Here is a 22864-nt window from a genome sequence, read left to right as displayed (position 1 = left end):
TAAGAATTTGGTAACATCATATATAAATAAAAAACCGTAAAAATATATAAATTTGTTATTTTCACCATGTGAAAAATTACATGTATGACTAATTGTCCATCTCTTGATATGTCTTTGAGATAATATGATCCATTAGTCGTATGTATATTTAATGCTATGCCTAAAATCGCAATTATCTTTACCAACGCTTCATCCAACTATTCTTAATCTAACGTTTGAATTATTTTGATATTTTATCGAGAGTTATAAAAGTGAGATTATAGTATCACTTTCTTTCCTATTTTTATATTTTCGATCTACATCTTATTTTTATGAGAGGATGAAAATCGTGATATAACCGATCATCCTTCCCAAGTTATATATATGATTTGAGTAAGTATTCTAAGAGATGTTCTCAAGTACTATATTTGTAATAAAAGTCGATCATATTTATATTTGAAATAAAAAATAATTAACTATTTCAACATAAAAAATAATATTTTTTTTCTGGACCAGGTCGGATAGAAAACACACACTCCGTGGGCCGAATTTAGAGACCAAGAACAAACGAATTGTTTGCGCTTTCCAGCTTTCCAAGTTTGGTTAAGATCACAATTAGCCCATATTTGAACAAGATAACGGTAGTTATAACATTAGCCCAATATGGAAGGTGTTATTTTAAGTGTGTACATGATTTCGTAGAAAAAATGGAGTATTTTTTTAAAAAAATAAACAATGAGAGTTAATAATTTTTAAAATTGAGATAGTAGAAATAAATATGATGTAAATAGAATTATAAAATATAGAGTTGGGTGATTAAAAGAATTAAAATTTTTAAAAGTCGACCAAAGTAATGAAAGATTTAACTATAATCCAAAATAATTTTCCCAACATACTTTAATCATGACAATTTTTTTTCCTAAAATGATTATACTAAAACACTAATTCTTCAGTCATCTGAGGGGGAAAAAAAACACACACCCCAATTTCTTTAGCAATAAAAAACATATTCTTTATTTGTTTGCTCTTCAAAGCTGGTGGGCGAGCTTCGGGAAACATTACCGGTGGCGTAACATCTTCCGGCGGCGGCGGTCTTCGTTTTTACGGTGAGTGTGACCAAATCCTAAGAACTCAGATGATGATAACTACCCTTTCAATGTCTATCCCAAGCCTGGGCTCTTACCTTCCCAAATTATCATCGCCATCGCGAGCCACCAGAGCTAGAGTTTGTACTCAGCCTCGAACACTTGCAATCCTCTCGGACCCACACGTTCTGCGTTTGGCAGAGACTCTAGAAGACTCCATTTCTTCAATCTCTTCCACTTCCCCGCCGCCTCCTCTGCAGAAGCTCAGAGACATATCATCCGAGTCCCTTCTTTCTACTCCCTGGCCCTCTCGGAAGGACGAGGCTTTTAGATTCACTGACACTTCGTTTATCAAGAATTCCGATGTCCAACCGGTACAACCTTCCTCTTTGCAGTCCCTGGCTTCCTTGAACGTTTTGGGCGATACCCTTTTGCCCAATCTTGCTATAGTTGATGGTTATTTGGTAGATTCTTTGTCACATTTTTCTGAATTGCCCGATGGGGTGTTTGTTGGTACTTTGTCGAGTGTGAATTCTCACATGATTATGAATAGGGTGTCTGAATTTGCGTCCAGTTTTCAGGGGGATTTGTTTTGGTCACTTAATGGTGTTGGTGCTCCGGATATCATTGTTGTCTATGTACCAGAAGGGTGCAAGGTTGAGAATACATTGCATTTGAGGTTTCTTTCTTTGAAAGGGGACAAGAGTGATACGAAAATGCTGCGTATTTCGAATCCAAGGGTGCTAGTTTTGGTAGAAAATGGAGGAGAGATCAGTATAGTTGAGGAGTATATGGGTGCAGATGGGGATGAAAAGTGTTATTGGACCAATTCAGTTATGGAAGTTGTCATTGGGGATGGGGGCAAGGTCACCCATTCTTACATTCAAAGACAGTCCATGGAAGCAGTGCATGTGAAATGGACCTCAGTTCGTCAGGTTTGATTTTTTAACATCTAGTTTTTAGGTCAAATATCATGTTCATTCTTAACTGTTAAATTTCTTTGATGTGCGGTTATTGTGCTTTCTAGAAATAAATTTGGTGTAGACTGAACGGCATGATAGTTAGTATACAGTGTTCCCAATAGAATACCCATTATGTCCACGTGGATTCATTCCATTTTGCATGATTAAGTTACTTAGTCTTGTCATGGAGCAAAGGTTTTTTTTTTATACTTTAGATCTGTGGATTTAGGGGGATATCTTACTTGGCTTCGTTATAGTATCTGGCCATGTTCTACTGCCTAACTCCATCAGAGATAGATTGTATATCACTTCTCTTGTAAAGATTAGAAAGCTGATATTGGAAATACGATAACTTTATTAATAGCGACTATTTACTGCACAACTTCTTTTGTGAAGATAAAAAACTGGATATTGGAAATGCAATGACTTTATCCAATTGCGACTAGTTACTGTTCCAGCAAAAGTATGGACGAACTGCCCCATACAGTTTCTAGCTTCGGTATATTCTCCAACTCAATGTTTCCCATTCAAGCTTGGGTGGGCTCCACAAAAAAATGAATTTTTGGGAGAACAAAAACTACAGAGATTGGGGAAAATAAGATGAGTTCTTCACTTTGTACTACTATTAAAGTTTGGGTGGGTTCGCCAAGTTAAAAATACAGCATTGTGTGGATGTGGAATTGTGTTCTTAACTTTGTACAACTATTAGTGGCAGAGCGGGAGCGAATAGGCGATGTTTTATGTGTTCTTGGGTGCTATAGAAAGAGATGAATAGGTGTAATGTCAAATTGTTTAGCTTTTGCTTTCACCTTAGAAGTAAAAAACGTCTTCTGTAATCCATATAATACAAGTATATAAACATAAAAAGAACGAAATAAGTGTGTCTCTGCCCCTTGTTTTCTATTTTATTGCTCCTATGACTCCTTATATGCCAAAAGTGCATGAGAGACAGCAGCATGGATGCAACAGTTTGTTGTTGAAATGACTTAAAACGAAAAGAATGCACGCATGCACAAAACTTGATGTGGAGAGGATGACACACTCTTACATCAAAAGGCTTTTTTGACTCTCATGTAACCTTTGAAAGGTTCCCTACGCTGGAAAGTGCAATAATATTTTCGATTTTCTTCTTCACCTTCCTCTGCTCAGACGTCACAATTGTTCCCAGTATTCACCGCTTTCTGGAAAAATTATAATATCTTTAGTTCATTTTATTTGTTCTTTCATGCTGAAAAATGATGATAATATTTTATTTCAGTGTTACAAGCTAAAACTATAAGCATCAGTGAAAATTTTGAAGATCACAGTACCTGATACGTTTCTAATTCTTTTCTCTAAGGTTGGTTACCGAGATGATTTATTTTTGCGGGTAAAAACTATGTGACAAAACAGCAGTCATATTCACGACCCAACAGCTGGCTAAACTGACTGACGCGTTCTAGATGCTAAATTTTAACCATTATGCAACGTTCCCTACAATTGATTGAAATGCTCTCTAGAAGAGACTAACACTATTGGCTATGATTTTGTATCGACTATTTCAATCTATATATATATTGCTTAAGTTTCTGATCAATTGATGTTCTAAACTGAGATCTAATATACAGGAATCAACGAGTGTTTATAAGCTTACAGAAGTCAGCACTGGTGGAAAATTAAGCAGGCACAATGTCCACGTGCAGCAGGTCGGCATGGATACTACAACAGAGTTGTCAACATTTCATTTGTCGATTGGTGAACAGTTACAAGATTTGCATAGTAAACTAGTGTTGGACTATCCACGTGGTTTTTCTAGGCAATTGCACAAGTGTATTGTGGCTCATTCACTAGGGCAGGCTGTTTTTGATGGCAATGTTCAAGTCAATAGGTATTGAAACTTCTTCTCATTTGTTTTTGATAATTTGGTGCAACAAATTATCTGGTGTAAAAATTATTTCGACCACATGTATAGGTTCTATCACTTGCTGTGAATTCATCTTTAGCTTTGGAATAAAATATTTGAGATAGTTTCAGTAATATTCGAGTTTGGTAAGAAATCATTAGAGGTAACTCAAAAAATTAGGAAACGGCTTGGTTTGTTTGTGTTCTTATTGATACCTGAGAAGAAAAAGTGAAAGGGCTAAAATATATTAGCACGTGCCAAATTTTACATAATTGAGATGATTCTCACTATTAATGCCATTGCATGAGATTCATACATCTATCATAATCACTGCTGTTTTGTGCAGAGATGCTCAGCAAACTGATGCAGGACAACTAACGAGGACCCTCCTTCTGAAGCCTCGTGCAACCGTAAATGTCAAACCTAATCTCCAGATCATAGCCGATGATGTCAAATGCTCTCATGGAGCTGCGATTAGTGATTTGGAAGAGAACCAGCTATTCTACTTTCAAGCACGGGGAATTGACATAGAAACTGCAAGAAAAGCTCTCATCTTCTCATTTGCAGGTGAGGTTATACAACGTTTTCCTGACCCTTGTGTTCAAAAGACTGCCGAGAATTTGATAAGGAAACTGCTCAATCCTACGCTACCGTCAAGGTAATCACAGATTCATCGTGTACCAAGTCGCAAAATTTTTAAGATAAATTTGTTTTTTGAAACTCCTAAGTTTTTCTTGTAGATTTATTACTGATTTAGATGTGAGTTTACCTTATAGGGGTATTTAGCTTTTGTTTTTTATTCTCAAGAGACTATATAAATTATTTTGTCAGCAATATGCATCAAGTGTAATAATAATCTTGATATATGTAATATAGATGCAAAGTTACTTGTATGGATTAACTCTATTTTCCTCGGTCTATTTTCGAATAATGTTTGATTGAATTCAGGTATTGCGTAACACTGTGAGAACTGATATTAGTTTTCAGTTGATTTTCGACCAGTGGTATAGTTAGTTTCTTCATCAAAATAATAATAATTATTTTTAAAGACATTGTTTGACTCGTGATACGTGATGACGAATGTTGAGATATAAAAGAATATTCGTGATACGTGATGACGAATGTTGGGATCGAAAAAATAATTATTACATCATCGAATAGTCAAATTTAATAACTTTAAATTTGCACAAAAAAATTGTGATGAGATTGTCAATAGAAAATTTATTCTTAAATTTGATAAGCTTCTTACGACTCTTCATTCGCTAATTTTCTTTGGTTTATTCAATCCATATTTATTTGCCCAGGAAATAAATATCTGACGTTGAAACATAAGATTGGTTCAACTTTACGAAATCAGGGAAAGGCATATATTTTGTCTAAAATTTTAGAGAATATATTATAATTAAGAGATTGACATATGATTTTTATAGGATTTTTTGACGACTGATTAAAATAGGATATTTTATTCTTATCTTTAAAATTTATTGTTCTTCGTAGTAATAATTTATTAGATAGGGGTGACTACATAGTAAATTTGCATATACCACAATATAGTCGATATAAGCTATATATATATATATATATATATTAAAATGAGATTTAATTTATTTTTTTAAATGAGATTTATAATTTTTGTAGGCAAATCCTGTTCTTCTCGTTTATTCTCTCACACACACACCACTCTTGTTTTATCTTGTGTAGTTTGTGTGCTTTCACTCTGTTAGGCTGCCTTTGGTACCATTGATTAGGTGAGTTTATATTTTTTAAACCCGTTAAACCCACCTAATCACATGTTTGGTAGGATTTTTATTTAACCAAGTCAATTCCTCCTATAAATGATTATGTTATATTAATTGTGATAAAATAATCACTCTTTCCTTAGGATTATTTATCCAACTCTTAATACATCATATTTTTTCAATTTTACCCTTTTTCTATATCCAAACTCACCAGCACTTCCCACCACCGACCGCCCTCCGCCGACCACCACCGCCACCGCCGACTACCGCCAGCCGACCAACTCCACGGCCGACTGCCGCCGCCCTGTCGACCACAGCCAGCCGACCCCCGCCGGCTGACGACCACCGCCGCCGTCGTCGAAATCCGACCACCACCGCTATCGCCGCCGACAACCTCCGTCGTCGCAATCCACCCCCACGGCCGACCGCCGCCGCTGGCGTCGACCGACGACCACAATCACGACCGACCACTGCCGGCCGACCACCACATCTGACAACCCCCACGGTCGTCGCCGTCGCCGCCTCCGACTGGCCACCACACCGCCGACCGACTGTCGTCGTCGCAATAGTGGAAGGACAATTTAGTCAATTTATCAAAAGATTCTAAATTATCACATTGTTAACCATCATATCAAAAATAATATTATTTTATTATTATATATTATATTTCTATTTCAATTATTTTTTCATCATTTATTTTTTAATCATTTTATAATTTTATCCTTTAATCAAACGCAGCTTTAATGTACTGCTTCGTTTCATTTGAATGCAGATAAGGTAAGGTTACTTGGAAAATCTCTCAGGAAAAACATATCCATAAGCATGGGGAAATAGGTATTCTCACCAATAAAATTTCCCAAACCCCATTCTTCCATCCCATGTCGACAAAAATTTATCTATCACCTTACCACCACTCTTCCGCGGCGAACCAACGTCAACCGCCTCCCTTCACCATCCCCGCTCAACTTCCCCACAAGAAAAGATTCACAGTTTTCTGCAGTTCAAGCAAGAGAGCACCTGCGCCACCTTCCGCCGTAGCCGAAGAGCAAAAGAATCAATCTTTAGCTGAGCAGCTTTTGCCCTTATCCATCACTCTTCTTTCTGACAATAATGCAAATAAAACCCAGCTTTTATCCAGGCCCAAATCGACTTGGGTTAACCCCACAAAGCCTAAGCCTTCCATTCTTTCTCTCCATCGCCACAAACGCTCTACTTATTCTTACAATCCACAGCTCAAAGACTTGAGAGAGTTTTCCAAGAAACTCAACGAATGTGAGGAATCCGAATTCTTGGCTGTCGTTGAGGGAATTCCAATTGCACCCAGTAGGGAAAATATGCTTTTTGTGCTGAATGGCTTGAGACCATGGCAAAAGTCGTTTCTTTTCTTCAATTGGGTGAAAGCCCAGAATTTGTTTCACATGGAGACAATATTTTACAATGTTACTATGAAGTCTTTGAGGTTTGGCAGACAGTTTCAACATATTGAGGATCTTGCACTTGAAATGATCGAGAAAGGAATTGAGCTTGATAACATTACTTATTCCACTATTATTACTTGTGCGAAAAGATGTAATATTTTCGATAAGGCGGTGGAATGGTTTGAGAGGATGTACAAGACGGGGCTGATGCCTGATGAAGTTACTTATTCTGCTGTTTTGGATGTGTATGCGAAATTGGGCAAGGTTGAGGAGGTGCTGAGTTTGTATGAGAAAGGAAGAGCTAGTGGGTGGAAGCCTGATCCAATTGATTTTGCTGTTCTTGGTAAGATGTTTGGCGAGGCAGGGGATTATGATGGGATTCAGTATGTTTTGCAAGAAATGAAGTCTCTTGGAGTGCAACCAAATTTGGTTGTTTACAACACACTGTTGGAGGCTATGGGTAAGGTTGGGAAGCCCGGCTTGGCTAGAAGTTTTTTTGAGGAAATGGTGGAATTGGGGGTCACTCCTAACGAGAAGACGTTGACTGCATTGATAAAGATTTATGGGAGGGCTAGGTGGGCTAGAGATGCATTGGAGCTTTGGGAACGAATGAAGTTGAATGGATGGCCTGTGGATTTCATTTTGTACAATACATTGTTGAGTATGTGTGCCGATCTTGGGTTGGTGGAAGAGGGTGAAAGACTGTTTGAGGACATGAAAGGTTCCCAGAAAAGCAAGCCGGATAGTTGGAGCTACACAGCGATGCTTAATATTTATGGGAGTGCAGGAAACGTGGATAAGGCCATGGTTTTGTTCAGGGAAATGTCCGAGGCTGGTGTGAATCTCAATGTCATGGGGTGCACTTGTTTGATCCAATGCTTGGGACGTGCAAAGAAAATTGATGATTTGGTTAAGATGTTCAAAACCTCAGTGGACTGGGGCGTGAAGCCAGATGATAGGTTGTGTGGCTGCTTGCTATCTGTTGTGTCATACTGCGACGGGGACGATGCCAACAAAGTTCTTTCTTGTTTAGAGACTAGCACACCCGAAATTGGTTGCTTTCGTGAAGCTACTGTCAAATGAAAAGATCACTAACTTAGACATTATAAGAGAAGAGTTCAAGGGCATACTGAACAGCACATCAGTTGAAGCTAGGAGACCATTCTGCAACTGTTTGATTGATATATGCCGAAACAGAAATCTCCATGCACGAGCCCACGAGCTTTTGTGTATCGGATCTATGTATGGACTCTATCCTGGTCTGCATACCAAAACACAAGAAGAGTGGCGATTAAATGTTCGATCTCTCTCTGTTGGTGCAGCTCATACAGCATTCGAAGAATGGATGGGCACTTTGGCTAAAATCATCGTACAACAAGAAACTTTACCTGCTTTATTCTCTGCCAACACGGGAGCTGGAACTCATAAGTTTTCTCAAGGTTTAGGGAGTGCCTTTGCTTCCCATGTGGAGAAACTTGCAGTCCCTTTTAGGGAAAGTGAGGAGAAAGCTGGTTTCTTTTTCGCGACTCGAGAAGATTTGGTGGAATGGGTTCAATCAAAGGCTTCTTCTGCTTCGGCTTAAGCGTCAACAAACAAAATGTTACTGTCAATTCAATTGTAGCTTTGAGATTTCCATTCTGAATGCTGTAAAGTGTTGTTAGACCCACACTACAACAAATTATATTGCTGCATATCATCTTAAATATTTTTTACAATTGAGTTTCGAACACGAGAACACGAGACCTCGCAAAACCGAACTCTCCGAACCCCAAAGCAGCCAAAATAATAAAACTCGCTGAGGATTGAAACCAAATATTTCTTTAAAAATAAATTTTCCTTTTAGTCTAGTCTGATGAGTTGATTATGAAAAAAAAAAAATAACTCGAACAAATTAAAATAACTAATATATTTAACAATTACACCGACGAATCAATCGAATTATTCAATTACTTCAATTAAATTGAAATCGTGATCAATCTCCTTGTGTTGTTATGCTACTCGTTTCTATTATTAATTAATTAATATTTCCCAAATTTAAAATAAGAATAAGTGATTCCAAGTTTAAACAAATATAGGAATTTCTTGTAATTTTTAAAAGTCAATTACAAAACTTTTGTTTTAGGAAAAAAAATTAAAAAGTGACGAAAATACTCATATAGAAATATCTCAAAGTTAGAGGGCTTCACCGGTGAATTCTTCAAATTTGGGGCTTCACGCTGAATTCTTCAGCTTACCATTGCTGTTATCTGCAACATCATCTTCGTAGGTGTTTGTCTCTCACACAATCATATAATTGTGCGAGCTTGAGTGCGTCAGGATACAAATAGTTTGAATTATGTTGTTGAAATATGAGGAATCGTGGGTAGCATTCAAGCTATTTGATAGAATGACTCAGTTGTTTTGTCATGAAGTTTCAATTCTATCTAAGCTATTTGAGTTCGTTCATTCTTTTTAGTTGACATAAATTGTTTTTTCACGGCCTAGTCGTTGCATCAATCTTAAAGTTTTGTTCGTTTTTTTCTTTCCTTTTTATTGTAAGTTGACAGAATGCCCGGAGATTGAATCGATACAAACGCTACTTCAAGAATTGGGTTTGCTACTTTATTGTGCCAAATTTCCGGAATTGTTGCATCTGCGAGGCTGTACTGCAACGTTGAGTAGATTGCATTGCAACCGATCAATTTGTTACGAAGAACAATGCTTTCTTTATCAGCCACGAGGGTGCTTCTTTTTTGTGGTGATTCTTTATCTCTTGGAAAATTTTCGGGATTTTCACGGGCAAAACCCTTGTACAGGAGCGTGCGCTCGATTTGTCGGGTTGGTAATGGGAATGAACTTCTAACTCTTGAAACTCTTGGATTGAGTGATGAGGTGGAGACAACCAGGGGAAATGAGAAAAATAAACTAAATCTTGGGATTTCCACAATTGAAGTCCCCAGAAGGAGAGAAAAGAACGTTGGTCATAGAGAAAATAATGCGGTGCAGATGCAAAAGAAAGTTGATATGGAGGCATTGGCTCCCTTTGCTGCAAAGTCTTTCTCGGAACTTGGCCTTCCGCCTTTATTAGTTGAGAGGCTAGATAATGAAGGTTACAAAGTTCCCACAGATGTTCAGGCTGCAGCGATTCCCTCAATCCTTAGTAATCATGATGCTGTGATTCAGTCCTACACAGGTTCAGGAAAAACACTGGCATATCTTCTTCCTATACTTTCTAAAGTGGGGCCACTAAAGAAGGATGATGAACCTAAGAACAAGATGAATATTGAAGCAGTGATTGTAGCTCCATCTAGGGAGCTTGGAATGCAGATTGTGAGAGAAGTTGAGAAGCTACTTGGACCTGCGGATAAGAGATTGGTTCAACAGCTTGTAGGAGGTGCAAACAAGTCGAGACAGGAAGAAGCACTTAAGAAGAACAAGCCATTCATTGTTGTTGGCACACCAGGTAGGCTTGCAGAAGTAAGTGCAGGAGGAAAGCTTCATACTCATAGTTGCCGTTACTTAGTTTTAGACGAGGTGGATGAACTTCTTTCATTCAATTTTAGGGAGGATATGCATCGTATACTGGAGCATGTTGGTCGAAGATCTAGTGGTGGTCAACATGCTATGAATGGTTCTGAAACAAGGCGGGTGGAGCGTCAGACTATAATGGTATCTGCAACAGTACCAGTTTCAGTGATTAGGGCAGCTAGAAGTTGGGGGTGCGATCCACTTCTTGTCCAGGCTAAAAGTGTAGTCCCACTAGAATCGTCACCGATTGAATTGTCAGGAATGCCTTCTGATTCCGGTCAAGGTACAAACTTGCAAGCTCAAGCCTCAGTTCAGAGTCTACCTCCTTCACTAAAACACTATTATTCTGTCACAAGGATACAGCACAAGGTGGACACGTTAAGAAGATGTATACATGCGCTTGAGGCAAAATGCGTGATCGCTTTCATGAATCACACTAAACAACTAAAAGATGCCGTATTCAAGTTAGAGGCTCGTGGAATGAAAGCAGCAGAGCTTCACGGAGACCTTGGAAAGCTCGCAAGGTCATCCATCTTAAAAAGGTTCAGAAACGGAGATGTGAGGGTGTTGTTGACAAATGAACTTTCTGCTAGAGGATTAGATATACCAGAATGTGATCTTGTAGTTAATTTAGGGTTGCCAACCGACTCAATTCATTACGCGCATCGGGCTGGTCGCACAGGACGTCTAGGCAGGAAAGGTACTGTAGTCACCATATGCGAGGAGCCAGAAGTCTTTGTGGTGAAAAAGATGCAGAAGCAGCTTGGGGTTACAATCCAGTCTTGTGAGTTCACAGAGGGAAAACTTGTTGCTGAAGTTGAAAACACGGTTGATGTTTCAAGGTGATATTATTTTGTTTAAATCGTGTGATTTATGGTGGCTTTTATGTTTATTCCTAGCTATATCACGGTTTTGGGTTTGATTGTCACTGCAATTTAGGAATCAACTTGTGGTTTTTCCAATAGTTCAGCGAAGAATGTAAACTGCCAGTCTTTTTTATAGCTGACAGCTTGCGAACTTGGCTTGGTAAATTTTCATTCCATGTTATTGTCTTTAGATCATTCTGAAGGGGGATGAAATTGAAACACATTTCCGGCATTGTTCAACCACTAAACATTTAAATTAACATACATAATGTAGAAAACCGTATTTGGCTCTCTGCATAATGCAGAATCACCATATAATTCTTTTACAAAATTTGTAGCCTGATAGGAGTGCATTGGCTGCAATAATTAAGCATGATGCTAAAGACATGGAGATAGAGACAATAGCTGCCTTCTTAAGTGAATTCCCATTTTCCGTCTTACTGGTACGGCTACAGAAGATGATGAAATAAGGAGATACCCTGCCAACTGTTACACGGGTGATAAGATAACTATTTTGAACACTCCTCCATAAAAAGAGAGAGAATTTCGAGTTTGGGTGGTTTCTATTCTCAAAAGGTTTCCATTTCTAACTATTTTTTGCATTGCGTGGTTTTTTTTTTTTTTGTTGGTTGTTTGGGGTGGAAGATGTTCTTGTGAATGGAGAATTTGATTGATGAACTCTGATTATTTTTCCTTCTGGGCTTTTAGTTTTGTGGAGTCGGACTAAACTTGAGATGTTGAATGAACTCTAGACATGTAATCCAACTTCTGAAAAGACACATACAAGTTGTCAAAAATGGACAACATTTGGGTACTTACCTGTATTTATTTCGAGATGACTTCAGTCCTGAAATGAGTTTTTTGATTCTGAAAATAATTGTTGTCCACTGATATATTTCCTGGGTTTCGAAATGTTCCATCGCGAATTTTTAATTTAATGTGTTCTTTTCTTTGTGCAGGCGTACAATTAAGGTGACAGAGGCGGAGACTAATGAATTTGTGTAAATGAAGATATGGTCTTCACTGAGAGTACACTTACTTGATAACAAAATGAAGCTGATGTGGTCAGATATCATGTCCGAGATGAAAATGCCTCTATGGGAAATATCACAAATGCATTTGAAGAGCTGATAGGCTGCGTAAAGGAATGAAAGGATGTTCACGCTGAAGCAGTACCTGCCCATAGTTAAACCAAAAAACTGTTAAAACTTATTTATCATAGGACTTTAAGCTATCCCATATTCATATGTTTAGTATTTTTATTTTCCAATTATTGTCATCCAAATGTCTTGCCTTTATAAAGATTTTACCTATAGTTTTGATATCGATGTCATTTTATGTTCATCTATGCAGTGAATGATAATGATAACAAGATGAAAAGGATCTTGCGTATACGTGAGCAAGTTGTGTTCGACGAACTCTATTTTTAAGGATAGGTTGGCTAAACAATTATGGTTTTTTCCCCCATGATTGCAGTCAACGTCGTAACATTTAATTTTTAAATTTCCTCTGTTTTGTAAGAATTGAAAAGTTAATAGCCCCCGAGTTTATTTTGCTGTCCTTCGCCATTTTTTTTTGGGGGTGATCGAGAGGTATTGTGACTCGGTGATGTCACCTTTCTTTAAATATTATTGTTGATCGATCTTGTATTATTCATTTAATGTTTCGAATCAAATCATATTATCCAAGCACGCGTTTCTTTTCTTCCTGATGATGCCATACAAAGCACCGTATCCTGAACAAATAAATGTGATTGAAAGGAATTGGCATGGAATATACTTGGTTTTGAGGTAGTGTCCAAGATTTTTTTTATTTTTATTTTTTGCAAAAAATGGAATTGATTTTGTACTAGTCTCGTGTGATCATAAAATGTTTGCAAAAAATTGGAGGTATGAGTTTGATTAATAATATATGCCGTATATACGAACCATGCATCCATTGGATTGGGTTCTGTTCTGTAAATGAAGCTGCAAAATACTATATTCAGCGTTACATCAACTTTCCACATAATTATAAATGCCCAAAATTTTGAAAGGAAAAACTTTATTAATGAACTAAACTGAAAGTTGATCGGAATAAAGGAGCAAAACCAAAATTTGGCTAATTTGCCGGATCAAATTTTGGAAGTTTCCTTTTTAAAAAATTTGTATGGAATATATTAGATAAAGTATGACCAATAAACCAACTGTGTGTTTTGAACATTACACTTTGAATGCATACTACAATCAATTATTAATATAACAAAAAGATGATTTTTTTTTTTTTTTTACCGAAAATAACAGACAATTGGGCCTTTTAAGAAAAGGGTTCACATATATATTATTGAGACTTATACCACGATAGTTTTGTATTCAAACTTGAAAAGTATACCACAAATTGTTGACCAAAATTCCCAATGCTAATCCCCATTTAATCTACGTACTTAGTCATCAACTGTTCAAAAATTCCACGCCGAACAATGTCACCTATAAATGGGCAGCATCTTGTCTTGTTCACAACAATATAACAGCAAATAAGCTATCCGATCGAAACATGGGATCCCTAAACTCTTTCTCCTTTTGCATTGCCTTCCTTCTCATTGCCCTTTCATTGAACCACGCGAACGCAGCCACCTTCGTTATCCGAAACAACTGCCCCAACACCATCTGGGCTGCGGCCGTGCCTGGTGGTGGCAGGCAGCTCGATAGTGGCCAGACGTGGACGATAAACGTCGCAGCTGGCACCACGGCAGCCCGAATCTGGGGACGTACCGGCTGCTCCTTCAATTCAGCTGGTCGAGGCAGTTGCCAGACAGGTGACTGTGGCGGGCTCCTACAATGCCAAGCTTACGGTGCTCCCCCGAACACCCTAGCAGAATACGCACTAAACCAATTCAACAATCTGGATTTCTTCGATATCTCTCTCGTCGACGGATTCAACCTGCCGATGGAATTTGTTCCTACCTCGGGTGGCTGCACCAGAGGCCCCAGATGCACCGCAGACGTCAACGGACAATGCCCAGCCGTGCTGCGGGCACCCGGAGGATGTAACAATCCATGCACTGTGTTCAAAACTGACCAGTACTGTTGCAATTCGGGGAGCTGTAACCCCACGGACTACTCAAGATATTTCAAGGGTAAGTGCCCCGATGCTTATAGTTACCCCAAGGATGATGCAACCAGCACTTTTACTTGCCCTGGAGGAACCAACTACAGGGTGGTTTTTTGCCCTTGATCCAGCCCACTATTTTCAATCTAGTTAAATTAAATCTTTGCATTTTGCTGGTTATACAAAATGCTTTGAAACTTTACAAATATGTAACGCAATAAATTTCCACAGGGAATTGATTTATGATAGGAGTACTGAATGTTTCTTGTAACCTCAAGCTTACCTAGCTATGTAATCTTTGGATGAGTTGAATAAATTATATAAATTTAAGCAACGGTTTATGTAATTCAGTTAACAAGCTCCATATATAGTTTAATTAAGCTACGATCACTGGCTGAAAATTTTATGAAGAAATTATTTATGTTTTTATTCTTGAGAGGCGAAAATATAGATTCTAAAAAAAAAAAAAAAGAAGCTAGTTTCTATATTCAATTCTTAGAATAAAGAGAAGGTCTCTTGTGAAATAGTCTCACGAATCTTTATCTTTGAGACGGGTCAATCCTACCGATATTCACAATAAAAAGTAATACTCTTAACATTAAAAGTAATATTTTTTCATGGATGAACCAAATAAGAGATCCGTCACACAAAATACGACCAGTGAGACCGACTCACACAAGTTTTTGCCTAGAAATAAAATATTATCAACTTTCAAAATTTTGGTTTCCAACAATATATAATAAATATAAATAATTAAAAAAATCAAATTAACCACCCTATTCAAACCAACATGGTTGATTTTTTATTGGCAAGCTAGCTACGTTAATTCTCATGTCAATTTGATCTTATCGACACACGTACGTATAGAAAAATATGCCTTTTTCTAACAATTGAGCGGTGGTGAAACGATTCCATTCAGAAATAAAATCGATTCGTTAAAAAAAAAAATGGGTTTAATGTGTGACATAAAATAGGTTAGAGCAATTTCATTAATATTCTATAGTAAGTAGTTCAGCCATATATTCAACCAAAATTAGAAATTAAGATATTCATTATTCAATACAATAAAAAATATAAATCAATTATTAATAAGGAATTTATAGAATTGTGTTGTAAATATGGAATTACTAAAATATCTTTCATCTTATTAAAATAACATGACTTTACTATATGATAATAACATTTTAATTTCTATTTTATTTATATCTCCTACCATTTCAATTTAAAAAATTTATAACTTTTATTTTAAAATAAAAACAAATATTGGTCAGACCGGTTTACTAGATCCCAAAACCCACTCAGACCCGCTTGTAGACCCATTTAACTGGGTCTGATCCATCCATAAAAATATGGGCCCGAGTTAAACACCCCCGTTTTCATCCTTAGACCTGTCTGTGAGATTCAATTTACAAGTAATACGCCGGTTTGTACAGACAATATTTACCAAAGATACAATATATATTCATATTTGATTTCATTATTCATTGGTGTGTCATTGATAATCAATTTTATTTTTTGCATATTATTTTTAAACTAGTCAAATTAAGTAACATTAACATTAAAAAAATGTGAATTCCTAACATTTTCTTAGACACAAGTGCATTGATTGCAATAATTTTATACATACAACATGGATAAAAATGTAAAATAATTTTTTTTTTAAAAAACACCACGATTTAATTGGTGTTATATTTATTTATGGTGAAATATTTTTCTTAGGGTGTGTTTGGTTGGATGGATTAAACAAGGTTAGATAAATAATCAAACATTTATCTAATGTTTGGTTAAAATTTTAAGATACTTTAATAATCAATTTGACCTGTTTTAAGACCCAATTTTATGGATAATTATTTGATTATTAATCTAATAAAAGAAGTGGGATATGCTATCAACAGTTCAACACTCATCAAATTACATTTTTATCCTCTTATTTCTTATTCCAAAACCCTGCTCACAAGTCGAAGCGGCAGCTAAATCCAAACCTCTACAAATATATTTCTAATAAATATAACAATAAAATTAATATTCAAAATATTATTACTATTCTAATTATTAATAAAATGCATATTTATAAATATATTTCTAATAAATATATGTAAATTAATTTTAATAAATATAAATTATAATTATAAATATTTAATTATCTATCAAATTATTTTAAGAATATTTATAATTATTTTAAAAAACAATAATATTGTAATTATTACTACATTTTATTTAACAGTAACATTCAAATTATTATTGCTATTTTAATTATTAAAGTAAATGCATATTTACAAATTTATTTCTAGTAAATATATTTAAATTAATTTTAATAAATGTAAATTATAATTATAAATATTTAATTATCTATCCAATTATTTTAAGAATATATATTTAATTAGCACTTGGGGCATTTTGGTCATTACAATAAAATTTACAAAATTAATCCATCATTTTAAAATTATACCAAACACCATGTTATTTATCTCAACATACTATTAATCCATATCTCTCATTTTTTAATCACTCTAATTACTAATCATTTCCTTATCCCATTACACATATCAAACGGAGCCTTATAGTATTTATTATAAGCATCGCGGCATGATCACATTCCTTCCTACACTAATTGATATTCAATATTTAGTTGTTACCCTTTTAGCAAAAATCTTTTTTATAAATATTTTTTTCTTGATTAATATATTAGTTTCATAAATTAAAATGGCAAGTCAATCTAGCCATTTAGAAAATTTCCCGATATAGATATTTAATATTTTACTAGTTCTCGTTGAAAACTAACTGTATATAAGCTTGCATTACAACGCATATGATTACATAAAATTATTTGAACCAGTCTTACATTTATCATGGGATTGATCAAATATAATTGTATCGTGGTTTGTTTGATTATTTTGGTGATCATTGGTAATGCAGAATCCATCACACATCCGAGTACGTATCGCTGTTACATATTGTCCTCGTCGTTTTATGAATTTTGTTCGACGGTATCACGAAATCACCACCTCTCTCCCTTATATCGATTGTCGGTTGACATGAATCGAGTATAAGATTTTATCAAGGAGTCAAATTAGTTTCATCACCATTTTTATTGTATGTTTTGATTTAATATATTGTGAATTTGTTTGTATTCATGAAGATGGTGTGGGTAAAAATGAAGCTGTGGACCCATTCTGCTACGTGAGATGCACGGAGACGTTTGGGAACGATGATTGCTTGACGGATTGCATAGCGAGAAGATTTAGATTTGGAATTTGCTATGCACCCAAACAAGGTCCTGCTGACGTACTTTGCTGCTGCTCTCCATGAACAAACCTTACTCAGTTGTCCCATATTTGAAGTTATCATTTATCAGTATCATTATTATTATATTGTTGGAGAAGACAGACTTAAAGATTTTGTGAGTTTTAATATAAAATTCACAATTATTAAATTATATGAGGAAGAGTGCATGTCTCATTGAGTTCAAATCAAATTTATCATGCTCGTTGAATGATGTTTGCAAATTGTGTATCTGAGAGACGTCCACAAATTTATGTTGATATATATTATACTATATAATTAGTGTCGATGTCACACCCCGAGACTCGGGATTGACACCGGCGTTGTTTAACAATCACACAATCGAAACAACAAGCCTTCGTAGCACATTGTAAACCGAAACCAGTTTATATATCATAATCTCAAATGAAATAACGATTGTCTTTACAATACCGAAATCTCAAAAACGACAAAGTTTAATTGCGGAAACGTAAAGCTAAATTAAAAGTTCAACTTAATCTAAGATCTTGAAGTCTCGCCTTCACCAGCCCCAAAACTGGTCTGATTCCTCCTTCTCGATTTCCTCCTCGGATTTCTCTGGGACAGGTTGGGGGGGGGTTGAGTATTTTGGGAATACTCAGCAAATGGGGGCGTTTTGAACACAACATAAAAATTTTACAACATTTTCGAAAATAACATATAAATACATCATGCTTTTCATAATCGGAACATAATATTCATACCATACCAACACTGCGATTTTTCACCTTCAACGGTTTACTGACGTCAGTCCTAAGTTTTAAGCTTCTTGATCTTGCTTGGACGACGCTTCAGCTCGATTTTTAGGCTAACTATGGGACGATTTTTGAGTAGAATTTTGGCTAGAGGAGCTACTGAATTTCGAGGTTTTCAGCAAGGGAAATTTCAAAAATCTTGTGTAGGGAATGCTAGGCTTTGATGTGGTATTTATAGGGGAGGGGAATGTAGCTAATTATGGTGACTAAATCATGCCCAAATTTGCCTCAAATCTCACAATATTGACTTCAAATCTCCTTGCTTATTTTCGAAAATTCAGCTACCTAAGTGGTGAGATTTATTCCTTGATTTCCTTGTCCTCCCTTGGTTCGAAAATTAGGTTTCTAGGTGGGGAGGATTTTGAGCAATCTTGGATGATTTGCTTCCAACTAACCAAGTATCTAACCATCACAATAATTTGGCATGTAATATGGTTGGATTTTCAAAAATCCCTAGCAATACTCATGCCTTAATTATTTTAATTTGTATGATACTCAAATCTTGCAAGACTCCCTTCCAAATTTTTGAAATTGCATGCCTTAATATGAATATTGTTGACTTGATAATTAAGATTCCAACAATTAATTACTTTCTCATATGTATATCTTATTTAATATAATAATCAAATCTTACAAATTTCCTTATAGTTATTAATTGCATGCAAACCCACATATTTTTATATGCTTATCTTATATTTTGGAAGTATTGTTTGTTTTATTTGGTTTTAGACTCGCCGGGTTAAAAAATGCCTGTTTTGTTTTTACTTGGTGAATGGTAGAAACAAAAATCTCTTAGAAGCGTAAAACATTTTGTCATGTAAAGATTTGGTTGTAGCAAATCATTCTCCCGACCGACATTCAAAATGGTGCCAATTACATATAACTATAAAGAGATGCGTTCCCATGCCGGCGGCCCAGATAACCTGCAAGAACAACAATCTGTCCAAATTGGAATGCTTCAACTATCCCCGTTTTGTTATCTCACTTAAATTACTTTTTTAAAACAAAATGTACTTAAAATCTTTTACAATTTATAATTCTTACACAACATTTTTTTTTCCGATCAATAGGAAATTGCCTTTTCTTTAGTTATCAAAGAAAGATAAATTTGTTAATAGTAAAATCATCGATATTTTTTTTTAAAAAAAATAATAATTTCAAACGTTAAACTCTCTCACGGGATCGATTGTAATTAGGCTATTCAGCTCTATCGACAAGAATAAGAAGTATGCATTCAATTAAGCCAGCCGAACGAAATGAGTTCAAACAATTCAAAAAAGATAAAATTGTAACTGTTTATACAACAGAATAAATTAACTGCATCTAAATAACTGTCGGAGAATACTTCAAATATATAAAAAAAAAATTGCCTGTGCTACTTTCTATTTAGAAGTACCAACTTAACTTTATTAGCAAAAAATATTTATATTTTGACCAAGTCCAAACTCACGTACATGTATGTCTATCGATGCTCCTTTGGAACTAAGCAACCGCTAGCCATTCATCTCATTTCCATTTTAAGGGATAGTAAAATAATATTAGTATACATACATTTCTTACATAATATTATAATCCAATCTCAATATCATTTCATGTCTGAATTTAGACTTGTGTTTATCTTTACTATATTATAAAGTTTCAGAAACTCGTGTTAATTTTGGTCCGACTTAGTTAAACTAATATAGAAGCTTTAATATTTATTAATGATATATTTATCTAAAGATAATATTCATGTATTAAACTATACATATTGTTGTGTCTTTGTTATTAGTAATATTTTAAATTAGAGTATATCACACATTTATGCTATAATCTAAACTTCTATAGGTTCCACTTGTTAGTTGTCTCACATCGGTTGGATAAAATATCTGGGAGTTGCATATATGGTCTTGGACAATCCTCCTCCCTAGAGCTAGCTTTTGGGGTTGTGTTAGGTCCAAGTTTCAATCTTAACAGATATAGAATTTTAATTTTTGTACATAATATTCAAAAAATAATAATAAAAAGTCATTTTCCCTATATACATAAAATCATAAAAAAAATTTATGTACATAGTCAATTTGCGCGCCTGCACGTACTATTGACACGATGATTTATAAATAGTGGCCACTCACTACCTCTTTACCACACCAAACCAACATTTCAAAATCACCATCCGCACTCCTTAATTACTTCACACTAAAATGCTCTCTCTAAAAGCAAAAAGGATCACCTTTTTATCCATTTTTATTTTATTTGCGGTACTCGGAACTCATCCAGGATCAGTTTCAGGCCAGAACTGTGGCTGTGCAACATACAAATGCTGCAGCCGATTTGGCTATTGCGGCACCGGTGACGCATATTGTGGCCATGGCTGCAGAAGCGGCCGCTGCTACTCATCCCCAGAAGATCGCAACATCGACAGGAAAAGAGTTTCAAGCATTGTGACGGACGAATTCTTTGATGCAATACTCGATCAAGCGGACGAAGACTGCCCAGGGAAGGGATTCTACACTCGGGCTGCGTTTCTTGAAGCGCTTAGTTCATTTCCAAACTTCGGAACTGATGGCTCCGCGGACGTTTCAAAGAGGGAAATTGCAGCATTTTTTGCGCATGTCACACATGAGACAGGATGTAAGTTTTGCATTTTCAAACTCGATGTTTGTACATTGGATTATATATTTTCTTCACTTTAAGGAACTAGAATACCATCTATATTGTAGTAAAATTTAATTTATGTAACAAGTAATAACAAAGACAATTATGGTAAGGATCGTAAATAATTATTACATTGTACTACAGATATGTGCCACATAGAAGAGTTAAACGGTCCATCAAAAGCAGCCCATGGTGAATATTGTGACAGACAAAACACGGAGTATCCATGCAAAAGGAACAAGGGCTACTACGGGCGAGGCCCCGTACAACTGTCATGGAACTTTAACTATGGGGCGGCGGGAGACAGCATAGGTTTCGATGGACTTAACGATCCAGATATCGTGGGCAGGGACCGAATTATATCGTTCAAGACGGGCCTTTGGTTTTGGATGAATCAATGTCACCTTATTATAACTTCGGGAAAGGGTTTTGGGGGGACGATTCGCGCCATCAACGGCCCTCTTGAATGCAACGGGGCGAATCCTAGCACGGTTAGAGCTCGCGTCGAGTATTATAGAGAATATTGTGATAAACTTGGAGTTGATCCTGGTACGAATCTTAGTTGCTAGAGCACTGGTAATAGTAATGTTTAATTCAGTCAAGAATTGCTTTTAGAAATTTGTGTTTCAATATTCAATATGTACTGATGCAGTGAAGCAGGAAACCATATTTTATAATAATACGAAATAAAAATCATTAATAAGATTTTTAATTTCATTAATTTTTTCCTTTCTTAGTTATCTGTATTTGACACTTGAATATTTTCTTTCAGAACAAAACTAATTATAAAATGCGACACAAAATTTATTGATTTTTTTTTTTCAAAAAAACTCATAATCAAGAAATAGTACATTAGATACATAATAACTTCAATAGCAATATTCAAATTACGATATTCATCTCTTGTATGGATAATATGTTGACATGTCTCCGTAATCACCTCGCGGGATCCATTCCACCTAACATTGGTCAGGTGAAACTATTAAACTTTCTTGATTTATCAGGAAATAACCTTACTGGTCGCATTCCAGATGCCCTTTCACAACTGAATAATCTCGGAGTACTGAACTTATCGGACAATAATTTGTCGGGCAAAATTCCATGGAACGATCACTTGACGACTTTAGACTCGTATTCGTTCTTGGGGAACCCTGAATTTTGTGGTTGTCCTCTCTCGCATCCTTGTCCAGGAGATGATGAACAACGTGGTAAGCCACGTTCATAACTAAAGGATTTTACATCAGTATGACGTTTGGGTTTTATTATTGTCGGATTTTGGTGTGTTCTCCGAACTCTTCTTCTCAATAGAACTTGTAGATTTGCATATTTTAGGATGCCAGTCGCCGTAATTAAAAGAGTACTGGTTATTTGTAAAGATAGTCATTTGCCGGGACACTGGACATAGTTAATTCTAGAAGTTATTAAATTATAAGTGTTTAGATATAATATATTGTATGTTAACAAAAAAATTTCATATTTAAAAAGTTAAGCATCACTTTATATATATATACTATAAAATAACTAAACTATACGTACATATAGGGGTATAAAAAATTTGGTTCATTTTTAAAATTCAAAATATCTAATAATTTGGGGTATCAAAACTTTTTGTTGAACAAGTTGAGAAAAATGTGAAATTAAATAAAA

The 22864-nt window shown here is 35.6% G+C and overlaps 5 protein-coding genes across 6 annotated transcripts; all 5 read left to right on the top strand.

Moving 5' to 3' along the window:
• Nucleotides 1–966: 966 nt before the first annotated feature.
• Nucleotides 967–4814, top strand: LOC142555677 (protein ABCI7, chloroplastic). The gene is made up of 3 exons (XM_075666701.1): nt 967–1999; nt 3634–3893; nt 4255–4814. The coding sequence occupies exons 1-3, from the start codon at nt 1115–1117 to the stop codon at nt 4568–4570; spliced, it is 1461 nt and encodes a 486-aa protein (XP_075522816.1). The 5' UTR covers nt 967–1114; the 3' UTR covers nt 4571–4814.
• A 1587-nt stretch (nt 4815–6401) lies between these two features.
• LOC142555674 (pentatricopeptide repeat-containing protein At5g46580, chloroplastic-like) lies at nt 6402–8794 on the top strand. Its single transcript, XM_075666696.1, is given in 2 exon segments — nt 6402–8103; nt 8105–8794. Coding segments are annotated over 2 exon segments (2121 nt in total). The 5' UTR covers nt 6402–6525; the 3' UTR covers nt 8648–8794.
• Nucleotides 8795–9193: 399 nt separating this feature from the next.
• LOC142555675 (DEAD-box ATP-dependent RNA helicase 47A) lies at nt 9194–12760 on the top strand. Of its 2 annotated transcripts, none has more exons than XM_075666697.1 (3): nt 9194–9331; nt 9605–11414; nt 12398–12760. In XM_075666697.1, exons 2-3 carry the CDS (start codon nt 9763–9765, stop codon nt 12441–12443), a joined length of 1698 nt encoding a protein of 565 aa, XP_075522812.1. In that variant the 5' UTR covers nt 9194–9331; nt 9605–9762; the 3' UTR covers nt 12444–12760. The 2 variants fall into 2 exon arrangements, with proteins under 2 accessions (XP_075522812.1, XP_075522813.1); XM_075666698.1 differs by having other exon boundaries at nt 9205–9331; nt 9612–11414.
• Nucleotides 12761–13931: 1171 nt separating this feature from the next.
• Nucleotides 13932–14836, top strand: LOC142555676 (protein P21-like). Its single transcript, XM_075666700.1, has one exon. The coding sequence runs from the start codon at nt 13971–13973 to the stop codon at nt 14649–14651; it is 681 nt and encodes a 226-aa protein (XP_075522815.1). The 5' UTR covers nt 13932–13970; the 3' UTR covers nt 14652–14836.
• A 5918-nt stretch (nt 14837–20754) lies between these two features.
• Nucleotides 20755–21869, top strand: LOC142556659 (endochitinase EP3-like). The gene is made up of 2 exons (XM_075668139.1): nt 20755–21193; nt 21362–21869. Exons 1-2 carry the CDS (start codon nt 20764–20766, stop codon nt 21784–21786), a joined length of 855 nt encoding a protein of 284 aa, XP_075524254.1. The 5' UTR covers nt 20755–20763; the 3' UTR covers nt 21787–21869.
• The last annotated feature ends 995 nt before the right edge of the window (nt 21870–22864 follow it).

Source organism: Primulina tabacum, chromosome 9 (assembly GCF_025594145.1).
Source record: "Primulina tabacum isolate GXHZ01 chromosome 9, ASM2559414v2, whole genome shotgun sequence".
Classification (NCBI taxonomy): Eukaryota; Viridiplantae; Streptophyta; class Magnoliopsida; order Lamiales; family Gesneriaceae; genus Primulina; species Primulina tabacum.
The sequence above is the reverse complement of the archived record's forward strand: the minus strand, read 5'-3'. Positions and strand labels throughout refer to the sequence as shown.

Bases quoted from the DNA above. Each gene is read 5' to 3' on its own strand.
- LOC142555677 (XM_075666701.1), top strand. From the start codon at position 1,115: ATGATGATAACTACCCTTTCAATGTCTATCCCAAGCCTGGGCTCTTAC. The intron at 2,000-3,633 runs GTTTGATTTTTT...TCTAATATACAG, and splicing joins AATGGACCTCAGTTCGTCAG to GAATCAACGAGTGTTTATAA. The intron at 3,894-4,254 runs GTATTGAAACTT...TGTTTTGTGCAG, and splicing joins GGCAATGTTCAAGTCAATAG to AGATGCTCAGCAAACTGATG.
- LOC142555675 (XM_075666697.1), top strand. From the start codon at position 9,763: ATGCTTTCTTTATCAGCCACGAGGGTGCTTCTTTTTTGTGGTGATTCT. The intron at 11,415-12,397 runs GTGATATTATTT...TTCTTTGTGCAG, and splicing joins AACACGGTTGATGTTTCAAG to GCGTACAATTAAGGTGACAG.
- LOC142555676 (XM_075666700.1), top strand. From the start codon at position 13,971: ATGGGATCCCTAAACTCTTTCTCCTTTTGCATTGCCTTCCTTCTCATT.
- LOC142556659 (XM_075668139.1), top strand. From the start codon at position 20,764: ATGCTCTCTCTAAAAGCAAAAAGGATCACCTTTTTATCCATTTTTATT. The intron at 21,194-21,361 runs GTAAGTTTTGCA...ATTGTACTACAG, and splicing joins TGTCACACATGAGACAGGAT to ATATGTGCCACATAGAAGAG.